The sequence below is a fragment of the Lichenostomus cassidix genome, chromosome 2 (assembly GCF_008360975.1).
Source record: "Lichenostomus cassidix isolate B80296 chromosome 2, HeHo_3.0, whole genome shotgun sequence".
NCBI lineage: Eukaryota > Metazoa > Chordata > Aves > Passeriformes > Meliphagidae > Lichenostomus > Lichenostomus cassidix.
The window spans coordinates 62,310,528-62,327,120 of NC_139482.1; the positions used below are offsets into that span (position 1 = coordinate 62,310,528).

The 16,593-nt window shown below is 38.8% G+C and overlaps 1 protein-coding gene across 2 annotated transcripts; it reads right to left on the reverse strand.

Annotated features, from left to right (window-relative positions):
• Positions 1 to 278: 278 nt before the first annotated feature.
• MCUR1 (mitochondrial calcium uniporter regulator 1) lies at positions 279 to 15,792 on the reverse strand. Of its 2 annotated transcripts, XM_085051809.1 has the most exons (9): positions 15,342 to 15,784; positions 14,181 to 14,294; positions 12,603 to 12,706; positions 10,413 to 10,514; positions 9,663 to 9,704; positions 7,892 to 7,963; positions 4,340 to 4,393; positions 3,066 to 3,180; positions 279 to 1,758 (listed from the first exon to the last, which is right to left on the reverse strand). In XM_085051809.1, the coding sequence occupies exons 1-9, from the start codon at positions 15,583 to 15,585 to the stop codon at positions 1,703 to 1,705; spliced, it is 903 nt and encodes a 300-aa protein (XP_084907935.1). In that variant the 5' UTR covers positions 15,586 to 15,784; the 3' UTR covers positions 279 to 1,702. The 2 variants fall into 2 exon arrangements, with proteins under 2 accessions (XP_084907935.1, XP_084907936.1); XM_085051810.1 differs by lacking the exon at positions 10,413 to 10,514 and having other exon boundaries at positions 15,342 to 15,792.
• Positions 15,793 to 16,593: the final 801 nt, after the last annotated feature.

Consider the following 16,593-nt stretch of genomic DNA (forward strand, 5'->3'; position numbering starts at 1 on the left):
AAAACTGAATTATTGCTTGTCTAATCCTGTAACTTAGTATAAAAAATAATTTTCTAAACAAAGAAGTGAAGCTCTTGAATATAAATTCATTAATTTAGAGGGACTGTTAAGTTAGTCTGCAATAGTTATTTTCCTTATGTTATTCCTCTTGAGCGTCTTGGAGGGGCTGTTGAGTTTGCGAATTCATAGCTTAAAAGACTTGCTATGAGCAGTGACTTACCTTCAACCAAAGAGACTATTTTCAAACGAAAAAGTTGCATTTGGAATGAAAACTCATATTCTATGAAATAGTCAAAATTCTTTATTTCAGGCCAGTATAATATTGTTACAGACATCCATCTCTTCCTCTGCACTTGCACATGATCAAAGTTGGCACTTCCAACCACAAAAATGTTAAATGGTTATTACAGTACAGGTGCAAAGTAGCCAGAAAGCTTTACTTTCATTAAGCAAAGCCATTATTGTGCTCTAACAGCATTTATCACCAGTGCATAAACTGAGCTCCCCTCCCAAGAGCAAGCAGTAAAGGGAAATCTCCCTTGAATGAAGGAACATAGATGGCAGCTCTGCTGCTAAAGCAGTAATTTAATCAGTGGAAGAATGATAGATACCTGGATACATTGGACACCTTTCTTCACTGCTTTCAGTGGCACTTACTGCTTCACTGGGTTTGTTCAGAAGTGGATTAAACATCTTCACATGTGCCCATTACTGCTTTCATTATATAATCACTATCAGAATTCTACATTTGAAGAATCAACATGATTTTTTAAAAAATGAAACATTAAAACCCCCAGAAGACTGTTGGTACTGCAGTTCTCTTGCCTAAGAACCTGCTTCATAACCACAATTTAAAATCTCTTTCCTTTCTAGAAGCATCAATTCCCTTTCATCAAGAAGGCAGCACCTGAGACACTTTGTATCACCTAACTACAAATTAACACAACTAGTGTATTTTACTGCATTTCAAACTTCCAGTTACAGTGGTAAGGTTAGCAGTTAGCATATGGAATGAGTATCAGATACTTATGTGTACCAAAGGCAAGTTAGTCACAAAAATCTCTACAAATAACTTACAAACAAAACTAGCAGCAAACACTGCTATCTTTACACGGTACTCGTTCATGGACACAACTGATTGGGCAGCCATCTGGAAAACAAGCTGATAGCTATGTTACAAAAACAGCCAAACAAATATTTGATCATAGTAACTGTATGAGCAAGTGTTAGAGGGAGGGAAGTAAGCATGATTCAGTTAGCATAAACTCCACTTATACAAGAGTGCCTCCAAGCCACAGAACGTGTAGCTTCAGTTTTACACTAATCATCAATACTTCAGTCCAATACAAGCAACTGAGTTTGGCCAGCATGTCTGAACAGGCAATGGAACATAATTCCATTGGTTTTCTCTACAGCATGCAGGCCCACTGCCTTTGCCTGCGCAGGACACTTGGCAGCAGCAGGAGCTCGGCAGCTCAGAACGGAGGGAAACGGCAGAAGTGCTTCTGTCAGAGGTAAGGTTCAACCATATGCAAGAAATGTGCACAGCTTGTTTCTAGGCACATCTTTGGTTACATTCTCAACAGGGTCTGCTTTACAAAATAATAAATAAAACAGTCAAGATTTGGTTAAAATTCAGGCAAAGATTAAAAACTTCTTTTTTTCAGAAATTCAGATGAAGTCCCTTTAAATTTGTGTCTTGTTATATCCATAAACGATAAAATCCCAGTGCTACAGTAAGGCATGTAAATACTGAACCTGAAAGAAAATAAAGATGGGGAGGAAAATGGCATTCACATTGACATTAAATAACATTAAATTAATAGCTCTCAAAACATCTCTTCAGAAAGCTATGTACACATCTTACCACAAAACTAAAAGTTCAATGACCACCCCACCCCCATGTGGGAAATTAAGTTTTTTCATTTGCAACAAACCATTTCAAGGTAGAAGGAGTATAAAAATGACAAATAAGGAGAGGAAAAAAAAAGAAGAGAATGCTGGAAAACTGTCAAAAGGCTGAAAGAAACTATTACTTGCTTACCATTCCAAAAAGATCAATATAGCAAGTTACAGATGTAAAATGAGGAAATAAATAACGGGAATAATATATCACAGTCAAGTATTTAGCAAACAAAGAAATGAAAGCTATTTTAAACAAGGCTTATCTGTTTTTCAAATTTCTACTTAAATGAAATCAAATTTTTATTTCAAGATATACACACAAAAAATTTTTGCCTTTGTTTGCAACAGGAGCACTTCAAACACAATGCAAATAATTTTTAATTATTTTTTCTTCCAAGTAGAGTTCAATTTGTTATTCAGTAGGAACGGCAGGGAAAAGAATTTCTTCTGATTTTAATAAAGCACATTTTATTTTCCATTTTACTGATTCTCTCTAAAGGATATGACTGAAATACAGTACTATGAATAGGCTTCAGTGATTGTACTTTTGACAAAACCCACCATGAAAAAATAATCAGAAAATCTAAATCAAAAGAATAATTTTCTACTGCGTACCTCATTTAATAGTACTGCACACTCAGTAGTAAAATGTCAAAATAACAAAGTTACCTAGGGCAATAATGTAGGCATACGTATACAGTATTTTCTCCAAGCACTTGTGTAAATATGGAAGTTTAAAGAATATGTGGCCTTGAACGGTCAGAAAAGCTGAAATGCTCCTTTTTGCACATAGATCTCCATCAGATGGATGAAGAAATCCTAGTAATGCATGCAGCATTTTGCTTACATAAATTAAGTCAGGTACAAAAGAACTTTTTGGTCCTTGTTAACAGGCAATCTTTTAGATTTATCACACATATAAACAGTATAAAGATGGGCAAAAACCTGAAAAAACCCATGCAAATAAAGTTGTGAATAATAGGAAATTTCGTCTGAGTTAAGTAAGGAAATAAGGCTGCTAATCTTGCCTAAGACTATTTCAAGTTTGGTTTTGTTTTTTTTTAATCAGGACCTTTATGAACACAGTCATTTGAGAGTTTGCCAAACATTTAGAAATGCTTGGCAGTTTCACCATCAGAGACAACCACCAGATTCCTTACCTGCTAAATACTTAATATTATCAAGTTTGTGCGATTCGAGCATTGTTTTCAGATCCGCAACTTCTGTGTCTATTTTTCTGTCTGTTTGGGTCAGAGCTCGGTCTTGCTGTGCATGCTAAAAAGCAAAGCAAGAAAATTATGCAATTTGAACACTTCCTTGTCTATTTAGAAATTTAACCCATCCCTTCAAGCTGTATTTTTGCTTCCTCCTTAAATGTATATTAATTTTCATTCTTACAGAAGTTACAGAGTATTCTGAGCTGGAAGGAATCCACAAGGATCACGAGTCCAGCTCTGAAGTAAATTACCTGTACAGGGATGGACTCCACAACCTTGGTGTTACTAGCATCATCACCTTATTCAAAGAGAACAAGTTCCTTTTTAGCTGATTACATCCAAAGAATTGAATAATTTGGTGAACTCAGGAAATATATGTGATTATATGTTCCTTAACAAGTAATCTAGAAACTGGCAGAACTGGATGCCTGCTTATCTCAATCTAACAGCATAAACATTAACTTCAATCTGTCATTCAGCAAACTGACTAAAGTCACTGCTCAATTGTAAGAGCTATTGAGAAATCTAAGAGCCTCTCGTGACAAAATCATACTGGAGCAGAGAGATTTATGGATCATGAGAAAAACTGAGAATTGGTCTTCTGTTGTAGAAAAGCATGTCTTTGTCTTGCAGGGAGTTCTACCACAAAACCAGCTACAACTTCAGAATTTGATTAGGACAGAAGACAGAACTTCTGCTAAAAAATAGGGGATAGAATTATTACTCAGAAGAGACTGAAAAATCCAGCTTGTACACTGAGAACAACAGCTGCTGAGCTGCTGATAGTTTCAAATCAGCACTACTGAAGCATTGTGAATCAGTTAATGATTTACTGCTAGACAACTTCCTAGGGGTAATTCCCTGAACTACAGAAAGGAAACAAAGAGAAGTAGTAGTGTTTGGTAAAAAACTCCTCTAAAATGAAGACGAATCAGTCTAGCAATAAGTTTCTGTCTGAACGTAGAGGGAAGAATTAATTTCACATTATGAGTGGAATTTCATCTACAGAAAATACTACATGCATGAAGTTTCAGAATGAAGTGACTACTGAACAGTTCACATATACATGCAGAGGGTCTAATAATATACATGAAAGCCTTTTCCTTCTGTAGGCACTTAAAGTGCATAAGTACATCACCAAGTCCAAAAAGGATACTAGGTTTATAACATAAGTATAAAAAAATTCACTGTGTAATAATCAGCTACTAAGTTCTTACCAATTCCACTATTTCTGTCTTCATTTCAAGTAGTTTTCTTTCATTAAGTGAATACTAGAGGGGGGAAGAAAAAAAAGTTAAACATGAAACTGTCCTTAACATTTTTTTCCACTTAAAAGCATGTTTCTTTGTTTCCAAATCATGTAGAACACATAATCTGGACAAGATTATTGTCTGACAACACTTGGGAGCCAGAATTGTAGGATAACTGCTGTCCTTTTGACAAGCATATTTCAGAAATGTGAAGTGCTCCAAGTTCATCAGACACTCATCTTCCACAAAAAACTGTATATATTATTAAGCAGCTGGAAGAAAGGCTGTCAGATTCGCATTTCTTAAAAACAAGGACCTATGACTCTAAACAGTAACTCTGGAACAGTAAACTAATCCACTGAACATATAAGCACAACCAAGACTGAACCATTTGATGCCTTCAGGAAGGGGAGAACACTTTTAAATCACATCAAACTCAGATATCAGAGAAATGTTTAGCCAGCATTCTATGCACTCACAGTTTGAATTGTTCTGCCCTCTATAATTTTTTGGTATATTTGTTAAAAACAAAACATTTGTATGGCATGTGAAGCCTTTTGTTTGTGGATCTTCAGAAGTTGTGACTTATTTTTGAGTTATGGCTGTTTGGGTTCAAGGAAAAGTTAAATCCAAATCAAGGAAGCATACCTTTTTAAATTAGGTTAACTTTCTAACTCATGAACAGGCTTGATTTACCTTGACGCCTATAATGGTTCCTGCCCCACTACTGGAGCAATTAAGTTATTCATAGACAACTGATAGAGCACCAGTATATAGTGAAGAGTACTAAGGTCATCAGGCACCCATCTCAGAATCCTGAGTTACACAATAATAAGCTTATCTGTTGACATTCCCACGTCGAAGGTCACCTTATTTTTGTCTTTACTCTGGAAGCTTAATTAATTTTAACATTAAAATCAGATTAATCTGCATAAATGCCTCAGCACTGAAAAATACTCGTTAAAGATCTTGAGCTCTGGACTTTTGACTGATGTGAAGTTGAAGTTAAAAGACAGCAGTCAGCTACAAATGTAGAAAATTACATAAATAACAGCATGTCTACAATTAATGAAAGAGTCACCAGATTCTGCAAAATGAAGAGGGATAAAAAAAGAAATTCAGACATTTTATATAAATCTCCATTTTTGCCAGTGTCAAGATGGCAGAGTATTTATAAAATAATCTTATCAAAATTATGTTCCAGTAGAAATGCAAGAATTGGACCTCACATTGATGAATTGATCAGTATCAAGAGAACCATGAGAATTAAAATAATTTTATGGACTGAAATAGTCTGTTTTACTTTAAGTAGATGCAGTTAGCCAAATGCACATCTTGTAAATGAATTATATTCTACAAGCTTCTTTCTGGATGTTTCCTAAAGTTTTGTTTTGTGTTTAGAACTCTCTAGGTCAGACCCAAGGATTTTAATCTTAGCTTTAAGACAGTGAAACTGGCCTTTTACCTCAAGGCATCACCACATCTGTAAAAACATAAACTCAACAGCGCAATAAAAAAAAAAAAAAAAAAGAACTAACGACCAGGCTAAATCTCCCCGCTCTGAAATTCAACAGAGAGATTTCCCCTTGAGTCCACGTTTTTCAGAGTGCAGAAAAAATTCAGTTTTGTCAGACACATCTTGAGTTTCTTACCGGCAAGCTTAGAGGCACTATGATGCATGTACACATTAATATAGACCAATTTTTGTACTGTACTTTCATTTTTAAAATCACATCTGTACACTGAAGATAGAAATCACAGCATAAACATATGTGCACTAAGCAGTATAGGATTCTCTAAGAAATAAAGTAGAAGAACTTATAAAACAATAAACTATAAAAAATAAAAGATAGAGCATTTAGAGTTTGAAACATTAAAGACTGCCAACATCAGTGTAGACAAATTAAGGAATTCTCTTTCAGCACTTATTCCATGTAAAACTGAAGGATTAGAACATTTTACTTATTGCTTCAAGTTAAAACAATTAAAACTTTGGACATTTCTCTTCTGAAAAGTAACTTAAATAAGAATGCACAGTAACCTTCAATTATCCTGAGTTTTATTCTCAGAAAGATGGATATTCAGTCCTTAGTCACATCATGATTGAAGTATATATAACAACGATGCTGTGTCCCCTACAGAAAATACTGGACTACACCTTTCCCCAAACTCAGCATATGTGCTACAACCTGCTCCCCATTCAGCTGCCTTGTTCCTTTTCTCTTCACACATTGCAGAGCTGGCAATTAAATGGGGGGGGGGAGGGGGGGGAAGAAAGAAGAGCAGTTTCCACAGAAACTATGAAATTATAGCTGCACAACAGACTAAAAAGTTGGTCAACCTTTTTAAGAGAAAGTTGACGTGCAGAGTTTGCCTTTCCTGGGAGGCAAAATAGAGTTGTGTTCTACACAATAGGCAAAAATCCAGATTCCACGATCCCACATGAATATACAAGAAAACACTGGTGCCTAATTTATCACTGCTGCTGTGGTTTCATATAGGTTTTGTAAGCCTAAAGTATTGCAAAGCTTATGATCTACACAATGACTACATTTCATATGATGTTTCTTTAAAACATTAGCATGAAGTATTAACCTTTAAACAAGAACTCTACCTGCTCAAACTGTACTTTATTCAAGCATCTACCACGAGCTAACACACTGTTAGTCAATACACTGAATCACCAACACAGCTGTTACCTAAACTAATCACTATGAAAAACTTCAAGGGGCACACACAAAGACAAATGGTATCTACTTGAACAGTTCTGACTGCCTGGATTGAAGATAAATATTAAGTCCTTATGACATACCTGGGAAAAAGTACTGAGTAAGAAATAATGAAAATTTAGAAAAGTCATTAAAAGATCTTTCAATTTAGAATTTGCCATTCCACTGAGATCCTAAAAGTTACTGAAAAAAAAGATCTATGAGAACAGAACTCCAAACAGAGTGCTATGTATAATGCCAAAACTTGCTAATCCTCTAATTTTACATCTACATTACCCTAATTTAAGATTACATACATTCAGATCTACCAGATATTTCAAAGCTCAAAAACAATACGAACCAGCATAACCCACCAAAAGAAAGAAGGTATCTAAAATATTACAACTAGTTTGTCAAGAAATACCTGTTGTGGAACTAGATACGGGGAAATGAAACATCTCCAATGATGATTCAACAAAATGTGTAAACTTTATTTAGTATGAAAATAGAAAAAGAGATATACTAATGAAATAGAAAACACTCTAGTCAGAAGAATTAAGAATCTAATATATTTAAGTGTAATGTGTTCATCCTGCTATTAAAACAAAATCAAAATAGGTAAGACATACAGACCCAAACATGGCACCTTGCACATACCAGCATAAGGACAAGTAACTTGGATTAATACCATCTTGAAGCTGAGTGATACTATAGATTAGTATGAAAATGCTCTTAGGGTAAGATGCTCTTATGCAAATTTGTAGATTACTCAGTGTTGAGATGTTGCTAGAAAAAAGTCACCAAAACTTACCAGTTCTTTTACTCTGCTCTTCTCTAAGTTTAGGTTTAACTTGTTATCTGCACGAACTTTGGTAATTTCATCCTAATGGGAAAAATCAATAAAGCAGCAAGCAAGATTTTCTGTTTAATCATAAGCAGAAAGAATTAGACAAATATACTGTGTCTTTCTTTATATCTCTCATGAATCTAGCTTCTCTCCAATTAGCGTATGTAATTTTCAGAAGTATTAAGTATTTCTGTTCTTCACCAGGGAAATATGATGTTCTGTAGTATAAATTGGATCTCAGAATCAAAAACTAAAAATTACTTTTAACCCTGTGAACAGTACTTAATTGAGAGAATATCATTCTGTAAATGCAGAGAATGTTTCATATATCCTGTAACTCTCTCTGATATCTAGAAACCCATGCCTGGCTACACCTGTAAGTTGGATTTCTTCCATGAAACAATCTTGATGCTCAACATAACTTTCAAAGTAGTTTCTCACCTTCCAATGCAAAAGAAAATCTGTTTCTAAAGACTACATCTAGGCCTTTCAGAAAAAGCTAGACATCTCAGAAGTCAGGAAACATTTATTACATTTTTAAACACCTAACTTTTTAAAACGACTGAAAGTTCTACACTTGCATTGTACTTTATCAATAGCTGTGAGTCCTGCTTTTCCTGGTGACAGCTGCCATTTTAATGCAACCTCCTGGCAGGAATTCCAGCCAGCTGACAGTCTGTCATGCGGCAAACTGCTGATCAGATGAATGTGTGGGAGAAGCAAAAGATTGCTGGTGTTCTGGGAGATTTTACTGCTAGGACCAAGCAAGCATTCCTCAAGTAGGCCAATGCCAACTCATTAGGTTAGCATTAACAATAATTAGACTCAATTTCTATGTTTGAACTTTGAACTTTAATTGGTTTATCATTAGTTGTCATTGCACCAGAATACATTACAGTTTAGTAAATAAAAAAATAAAAATGTGTTTTCTTGAAGTTTTACATTTTCTCTTTTTGTATGAGCAAGCATAGAATAACTTGCCCATGTGAGAATTACATTTACAATTAAAAGTAAAATATAAAGACATCTAGCTTTTAAGAAAAGAGGACTCAGATCCTTGATATTCTACCAGTGGATTACACTAACTCATTTATATGCAACTAAAACCATAAAATAAGTTAAAATTCAAAAATTAGATGCCAAACGTATTTTAAAACAGAGTAAGTTTTCCACACAGAGTCTGCTTTCTTGCAATGATCATTTGCTCCCAGACAAATAGGATCACACATACTGGTCCCAAACTTCGTGGCCTTAAAAAGTCATTTAAAGACTATTTTATATTCTGGACAGCTAACGGATAAAGTCTTCAGATAAAAAAGAAACAAAAAACACACCAAACCTATCAACCCCCCACAATTAATAAATACTGTAATTTCAAATGTATGCTGCATCATTAATGTACAGGCAGCCCTGAATGTAGAACTTCACTCAGCCTTAACAATGACATGGCAGCTACTTTTTGAATCTGAATTAAGGACATATAAGTAAAAACACCTTTAGTTATATTTTGATTCACCTCTTGTACGATTCATAGTTTCCCACCCCCAAAAATGAACTATGCAGGAAATTGTCCTTGCTGCAGTCCACACTGTACTGTCAGCAGCAATTCAGTATCACATATACCACAACAATTAAGCACAGCTTAGAAAATAAAATTTTGAAAGTAACACTTCTTATTTTTTTCAAGCAAACTAGACAGGTGTTAATTCTTAATTATATTGGTATGGTGTCTTACCATGACTTGCTTCTTTATCTGCTGGAGTTCAAGTTTTATTTTCTGTAAGAGTGGGAAAAGAATTGTAGGCTTTACTACCATATATAAAATCTCACAATCCAGAAATCTACTGAATTTGCATGATCAGTAACAGTGACTATAGCCATAATATGAAAAGGCAGACAAACCAAGCACTATTCTATGTCCTCAGGATGTGTATAGATGAATACACATGCATATTTGCTCACTACTGTGCCCTTCCAAACAACAGCACAAGGCAGAAATTAGCACTGTCCCACAGGCAGGCCTCCTTACACAGCCTAGGAGGCCACTGGCTGCCTTGGCCACAAAGGCTGATCACTGGTTCATGGTCAACTTGGCATCCACCAGGCCTTTCCTGCCAAGCTGCTTTCCATTTGGTCACCCCCAGACTGTCCTGGTGCCTGAGAGTATTCCCCAGGGTCAGGACAGGGCATTGCCATTTGTTCAACTTCATGAGATTCCTGTCATCCCATTTTCCCAGCTTGTTGATGTCCCTATGAATGGCACCACAACTGCCTGGTGTATTAGCCGCTGCTCCCAGCTTTAGATCACCTGCAGACTTGCTGAAGGTGACCTCTACTCTGCTCCAGCAACAAGGTCCTTAAGGAAGGTACCAAACCATCCCAGCCCCAGTCATCTCCTTTGGTACCAGATGCTTTTCTACATCATTAGGAAAAAAAAAAAAAAAGCAAGTTCTAGAACAGCACTTTCCAAGACAGTGATTTTTACCTCATTTTCTGAACGAAGTGCTGAAAATTCACTTTTTTCCAAAATAATCATGTCCTTTTTCACACCACCAATATGGGACATTACTTGCTGAAGCGCAATTTCCTTTAAAAGAAGGAAGAACCTCAGAACATAGCACAACTACATTGCTGTTCTCATCTGTGCCTACAAACATGATAGACTACCCTGAAAATTTTAATTCAGCAATTTCATATTGATTATCCAAGTTTCAAAAAGCAGTGACAGTGACAAAATAAGCAAGTTAGGCTCAAATGCTGGTAATGTCTGACAAAATTGGCAATGCTAACACAGATCAGAATAATTCAATTATTAGCCTAGGAAACATTTGCTTCCAAGTCTTCAAATTCTTAAGCTAGCAAAGGCATTAGGGAGAGCTGTCTCTGAGCCAAATGAGGAAAGCTGGCCTTCAGACCAAAATTCCTCAGCACAACCATACTCTTCTGTAATTACCTTCTTTTTTTGCCTCTCCCTGCAAGGAAGTCACTTTGAATTGCTCTTCTCAGTCCATTACACACAACTGATAGAAGACAAACAAGAATTCTCTGCAACTTTGAAGGATGGAATAGTCTGTAGACATTGTTCTAGATCCTACACTACCCACACATGCGAACAGGAACTGCCTTCTCTACTAAAGATCTTCCTCCAATAAGTAGTCCCTTGCTTTTGGTTCTGGACTAAGACCCCTACAAATCTGACACAGAACTCTAATTTCAGTTTTGTCACAAAATGCTATTCTAACTTGCAGCATTGTATTTCTAAGTAGCGTCTAAAGATGCATCTCCTGACTACCTGACCACAAGACTGAAAAAAATGGGTCAGTGCTATGGATACATTACAAAAAGTCGACAGAAAGAATACTGCATGGACACCTCTTCTCTTACTCCTTGGTGTCTCCAGTTTGCTCTTGTTCTCTCTTCTCCTCAGTGGACTCAGCAGAGACCCAAATCTTCAGTATTCTTTCTCCATGTCTATACATACACACACATGTGTATCTGTTTTTCCCTGAGGTTTTATCTAACCAAAGTAATACTTTGATAATAGCTCATCCAGACTATTCCAAATCCTTCTTCCAATTCTTTGCTCTCTTTCTGCAGAAGCCCTTGTGCAATCAAAGACTATAAGGAAGTACAGGTTTATCATGTGGCCCAGTGTTCATGGAACACACAGCTCCTGAGCTGCCATATAAACCTGCACATTGCATCTTAATGGCAGAAAGCCACTTGAAGGTCAAATCTAACAGTCTCAGAAAACATCTACCATCAGTAGCAACATTTAATTCAACACAAAACAACTCTCATTCAAAAAAGCTAGGCATAGAAGGAGGCTGAGACTGCTTATTTTAAAATACAACTAACTATGGGAGAAAAGGACCCTTTTACATGGCATTCCCTGAGTCACTGTGGAACAAATTAGTCACAAGAGGAGGAAGGACTCCCATGTCTCGTTTGCCCACAATCTAAACGCTAGTAAGGATGGCCTGAAACCTCCCTAGATGGAAAGTGGAACAAAATCCACTTTTGCAGTATCCCATTTTTTAATGAGATCCCTTTCTGCCAAAACTATTACAATACAGAGGCAGCAGCTGCTGTTTTCTCACGTCTCAAGACAGCAGACTGGTTACTATGAAACAAGTTACAACTTGTGTTCGGAAGGTGACCTGGGGCTGTGAACCCCAGGCTCACAGAGCAGCTCCAGAGGTTGTATTTCAGCACTACTGTAATACAACATAAATGTCACTGTGAGGCATAGAGATAAATAAAAATGTACCACATAACAGGGTGCTAAGTAACGGAGGGAATCTGTACTTCCTTGTTGCAAGTTACAAAAGAATACATGTAGAAATCCAAATCCATGAATTTAATGCCTCTTACACCTGTCTTAGCCTTCTCAGTAACTCCATTGTCATGCTACTATAAGGTGGAAACTAGAAACCTACATGTGGTTTGCACACCAACCCACAGTACTAAAATCTCAAAGTCCATCACAACACTTTGGTTACTACCTGATAAACTCAATCCAAAATGAACTAGTTCATAGACAGAGAGGAATGTTTACTCTTCACCTTCAAACTTTTAAAATATAATTTCTAACAGTAATAAACAGCAACACATTTCATTAGCAGGCATACCAGGCTTTAATTTACTTTAACCCCACCATTGCCTCTGATCTAACCTGCTGTACTTTGGTGACCATGTCCTTGTAAATCATATCCAGGTTGGTATTCATGATTTTCACTAATGCAGACACAACGACCTCCGACTGCTGAGTAGTGAACCCTAAGCAAAACAAAATGCAACATTCACAGAGAGATCCAAATCTGGACAGTTTACACACATGCCACTGGCTGATACTCAGCACCAAGTTGCAATGAATGTCAGTCATGAAAAATAACCCACCTCTTGATGCAGCACTAACAAAAGAACACAACCAGTCAGTACCTCCAAGTTCCCCCACCCCAAAATTATGTCTGTGACATAGTATGACTGCTTCTGTAGTACAGCATTGTTATACCATCAGCAGGACAAACAGGGAATTTTCTAGAGTTATTGTGGAATATCACCTCTCATATGTGATTACTTCCACGAGCAAGTAAGAATTCTGACTCAGAAAAGCAGATACTTACTTCATTATACTATAAAACTTCATTATACTATAAAACTTTGCTTTTGAAGATGTACAAAATTCAACAACTAAAACCAAAGCAAACTGCCCTGATTTCATGACTACCAGCTTCTGAGTGCCTATCAGAAACCTTTCAAACTAAATATAGTGGGAACTATAGCAAAACATTGCCCCTAAAAATACTTTTATCTTTTCCACCCTCAAAATGTAGGAGTACAAATGTCACAAACACAAGTTAATAATTATGAAAAGAAATACTTGCAAAAGCATGATTATTTCAAACTAACCAGCAGTTCAGCATCAGCAAACACAGCTGAGAGCAAGTCACTTTCAACAGCTGAGCTGATATAATAGTTTACTACACCAAAAGGCTCCTTCTTCCCTTATCTGTCCTCCTGACACTCTGACCTGTGCTCACTCAACTGATCCAGCAGCTCACTCAACTAGTGTGTCAGAATACCAATCAAGCAGAAAAGTTGGAGACTTTCCTGAGAAGCTCATGGCACATGGAAAAAAAAAGAAACCACCTGGCTGAAGAAAGGGATTAGGACCTCTCCTTTTCAGGAATGGAGAGATGTTACAAGTCACTTCAGATGTAAGTTCGCTTCACCTTAAGGAACCTCTCTCACATCAGCATTGAACCCAAAATAATCTATTATCTTATCTATACTTTAGCGTAACACTATCTTATAGAGTGTTCTACATTCCATCCTAAAAGCTGCACTATACAAAGTAGTCCATATTCTACCCAATTGCAATACACTGGTGCATATTCAATATTCATATGTAATACTACATATTAAGGAATCAAATTAATACACTTTAAGCCACTACCTTGAAAACTCTGGGGTTTTTTCCTCTCAGTTCTTAAAATTTCATTTTTTCTTAGCATTTTTAACTACCAGTAGGGTAATAAATTATTCCAAACAGAGTAATATACACTCATTGTTTCCTTTTTGAAGCCAAAGAAAATCCTGTAAGCCCTTATCTAGTATATAGAAAAGACCCCAAAAAATCCATAAAACTCAAGGTGTAACACTGCACATCAAGGAAAAGTAACAAACTTTGTAAACTAAAAAAACACTCATGAAAGACATTAAAAATAGCTACTTGTTTCAAACAAATTACCATTTGCTTCCAAGAGGCATACCAGTGCATGAGTGTCAAAATAAAGCCTCCTATTTCCCAGTAAGGAAATATTCTCTTTGCTTTGTAAAGATGATGACACAGAGATGCTTACATCTGGGGGAAAAAAAAAAGAGATAAACAAAAGTCATTTTTAAAGAAAGAATATTCTATCAACATATTTGCTTTCTAGGAGTTTCCTTACTACCTGGAATGCTTTTCACTAATGACAGAATACTTTGTGTTGAGATTACCACAGCTTGCTTGGAAGTGAAAAGTCATCTGACCAGTAAGTTTTATATGCAAGAGCTGGAAAACAGGATACTGTGCTACTGCTGCCTTTCTGAGATGCTCTCCAAGAATAATATAATCTGGGAAAAATCCCACCAAGTGACAGGGTCCTGCATCTGTTCCTTTACTGGAATCACTGCAGCAGGTGGGACCTATAAGCACTTAAAAGCTGTGAGGGCTCAATCTACACAGTCTGTCCATTCTTTGTTAAAGCAGTGAACCTTCATCACTTGCCTGTTAGACAAGAAGTAATCACTCACAATTTGCCATTTAATATTTTTGCAGAAAATACTTTCAACATTGAATGCCAGTCTAAGACAGTGTGTTGTTTCCACTGGGACATGAAGTACATAAACTACCCTGACAGAATGAACGTGAGGTGGGGCATGAGGTGAATCGCCAGGAGACAGAATCACAGGATCTAATTAGGTTGGAAAAGACCTTTGAGATCATCGAGTGCAACCTATGACCGAACGCTACTAGGTCAATAAGGCCTTGGCACTGAGTGCCACGTCCTTAAACACCTCCAGGGACGGTGGCCCCAGCACCTCCCTGGGCAGCCCACTCCAAAGCTCAGGCACTTCTGAGAAAAATTCTTCTTAATGTCCCATACAAACCTCTCCTGGCGCAACCTGAGGCTATGTCTTATCCTGTCTCTGATGCCAGGCAGAAGAGGCCGACGTGCACTTTGCTACACCCTTCTTTCGAGCAATTGTAGAGAGCAACAAGGTGCCCCCCGAGCCTCCTTTTCTCCAGGCTAAGTACCCCCGGCTCCCTCAGCTGCTCTGCACGGCACCTGCGCTCCAGACCCTCTCCCACGCCCGCTGCCCGAGCTCTGTCTGCTCCCAGGACAGCCCATTCTCTCCGGCTCACCCCGCTCCCCGCGGTGCCTCCTGCTCCCGCCGCCGCTCCCGCCGCCCCTTCCCCACACGGCGCGGCCGCCGGGGCCCGGCTGCGCTGCGGGAGAGCACCGCCAGTCGCCGAGGCAGCGGCGCGCGGGGGACGCGGGCGCGCGCCCGTCACGCGAGGCGCCGTCCGAGCCGCGCGGCCGCAAGAGCAGCAGCAGCAGCGCCCGCCCCCCGCCGCTCGCGGCCGCGGCCGCCTGGGCCCCGGCCATGGCCGCGCCACCCGGTGCCGACGGCGGAAAAGGGGAGGGGAAGGAGGGAAACCGCCGCCGCCGCTGCCGTCGCCACTACAGGGATGCCATCGCTGGGCACGCACCGCCCCGGCGTCTCACTTCCGCCATGCGCGCCGTGTCGCTTCCGCCTCAGGGACGCAGCCAAACGCGGCAGGTGACGCCGCGAGCACGGCTATTGATTCTACGGCTCACGTGGCGGCCGCGGCGAGAAGAACGGCGCGGGCGGGCCGGGTTTCTGCGGGGCGGTGCCTGCGCGGGCGGTGCGGGCTGATCCGGCGGAGACGGACACTGCCCCGCCCGTAGAGTCGTGAAATGGTGGGATCGTCAAGGCTGGAAGACACCCTTGAGATCATCTAGTCCTTCCGTCAGTGCGGCACTGCCACTGTAACCCCTAAACCACTAAACAAGACAAACAATTTCAGACAAAGCTTGTTGCTCTGCAGTGGGACTGAGATTTCAGGGCTTGAAGTTATTAGCAGAGTAAAGTGCAGGATTGGGCGGCTTTGGTGGGTCTGGAGCCTTAACCATTGAACAGTAGCCTTAAGCACTAGAGTGGGTCAAGTGTGCTGTGTGTTTGTTTTATCTGCCAAAAATACAGGCTGGTGGGAAATAGAGGAAAATCAGTTTTTTTCCTCATGTGCTGTTGTTAAGACCCATGTGTAGGCAATTAATTGAAGAAGCTGGTTCATCCCACTGCCATTTTCTCCAGGTAGCACTCGTTTCAGAGCAAGTTGATATTTCTTCTGTTTGATACAAATTCACAGAAAAAGGCGTGCGGCACTTTTTCTTCTTCCTACTAGAATCACTAATTACAGCAATTCAGAATGAAGATGGCATCTTTCAGGTGTATCTATATAAATGCAAAGGTAGATGACCCACCGTGGCACATGGCAGTGTCACAGCAGCACTGCAGTGTCACTGCAGCTGAGGCGCTGCATGTACACAAGGCCAGCAGGTGTTTAGCAGCACTTCTCTCCAGCTGCTGTG

What these genes read in the sequence shown, in the direction of transcription:
- MCUR1 (XM_085051809.1), bottom strand. Translation starts at nt 15,585, where the DNA reads ATGGCCGGGGCCCAGGCGGCCGCGGCCGCGAGCGGCGGGGGGCGGGCG. An exon ending in CACTTCGTTCAGAAAATGAG is followed by an intron (nt 9,705 to 10,412) that starts GTAAAAATCACT and finishes CCACTCTTACAG; the next exon opens with AAAATAAAACTTGAACTCCA. An exon ending in AGAGCAGAGTAAAAGAACTG is followed by an intron (nt 4,394 to 7,891) that starts GTAAGTTTTGGT and finishes TCCCCCCTCTAG; the next exon opens with TATTCACTTAATGAAAGAAA.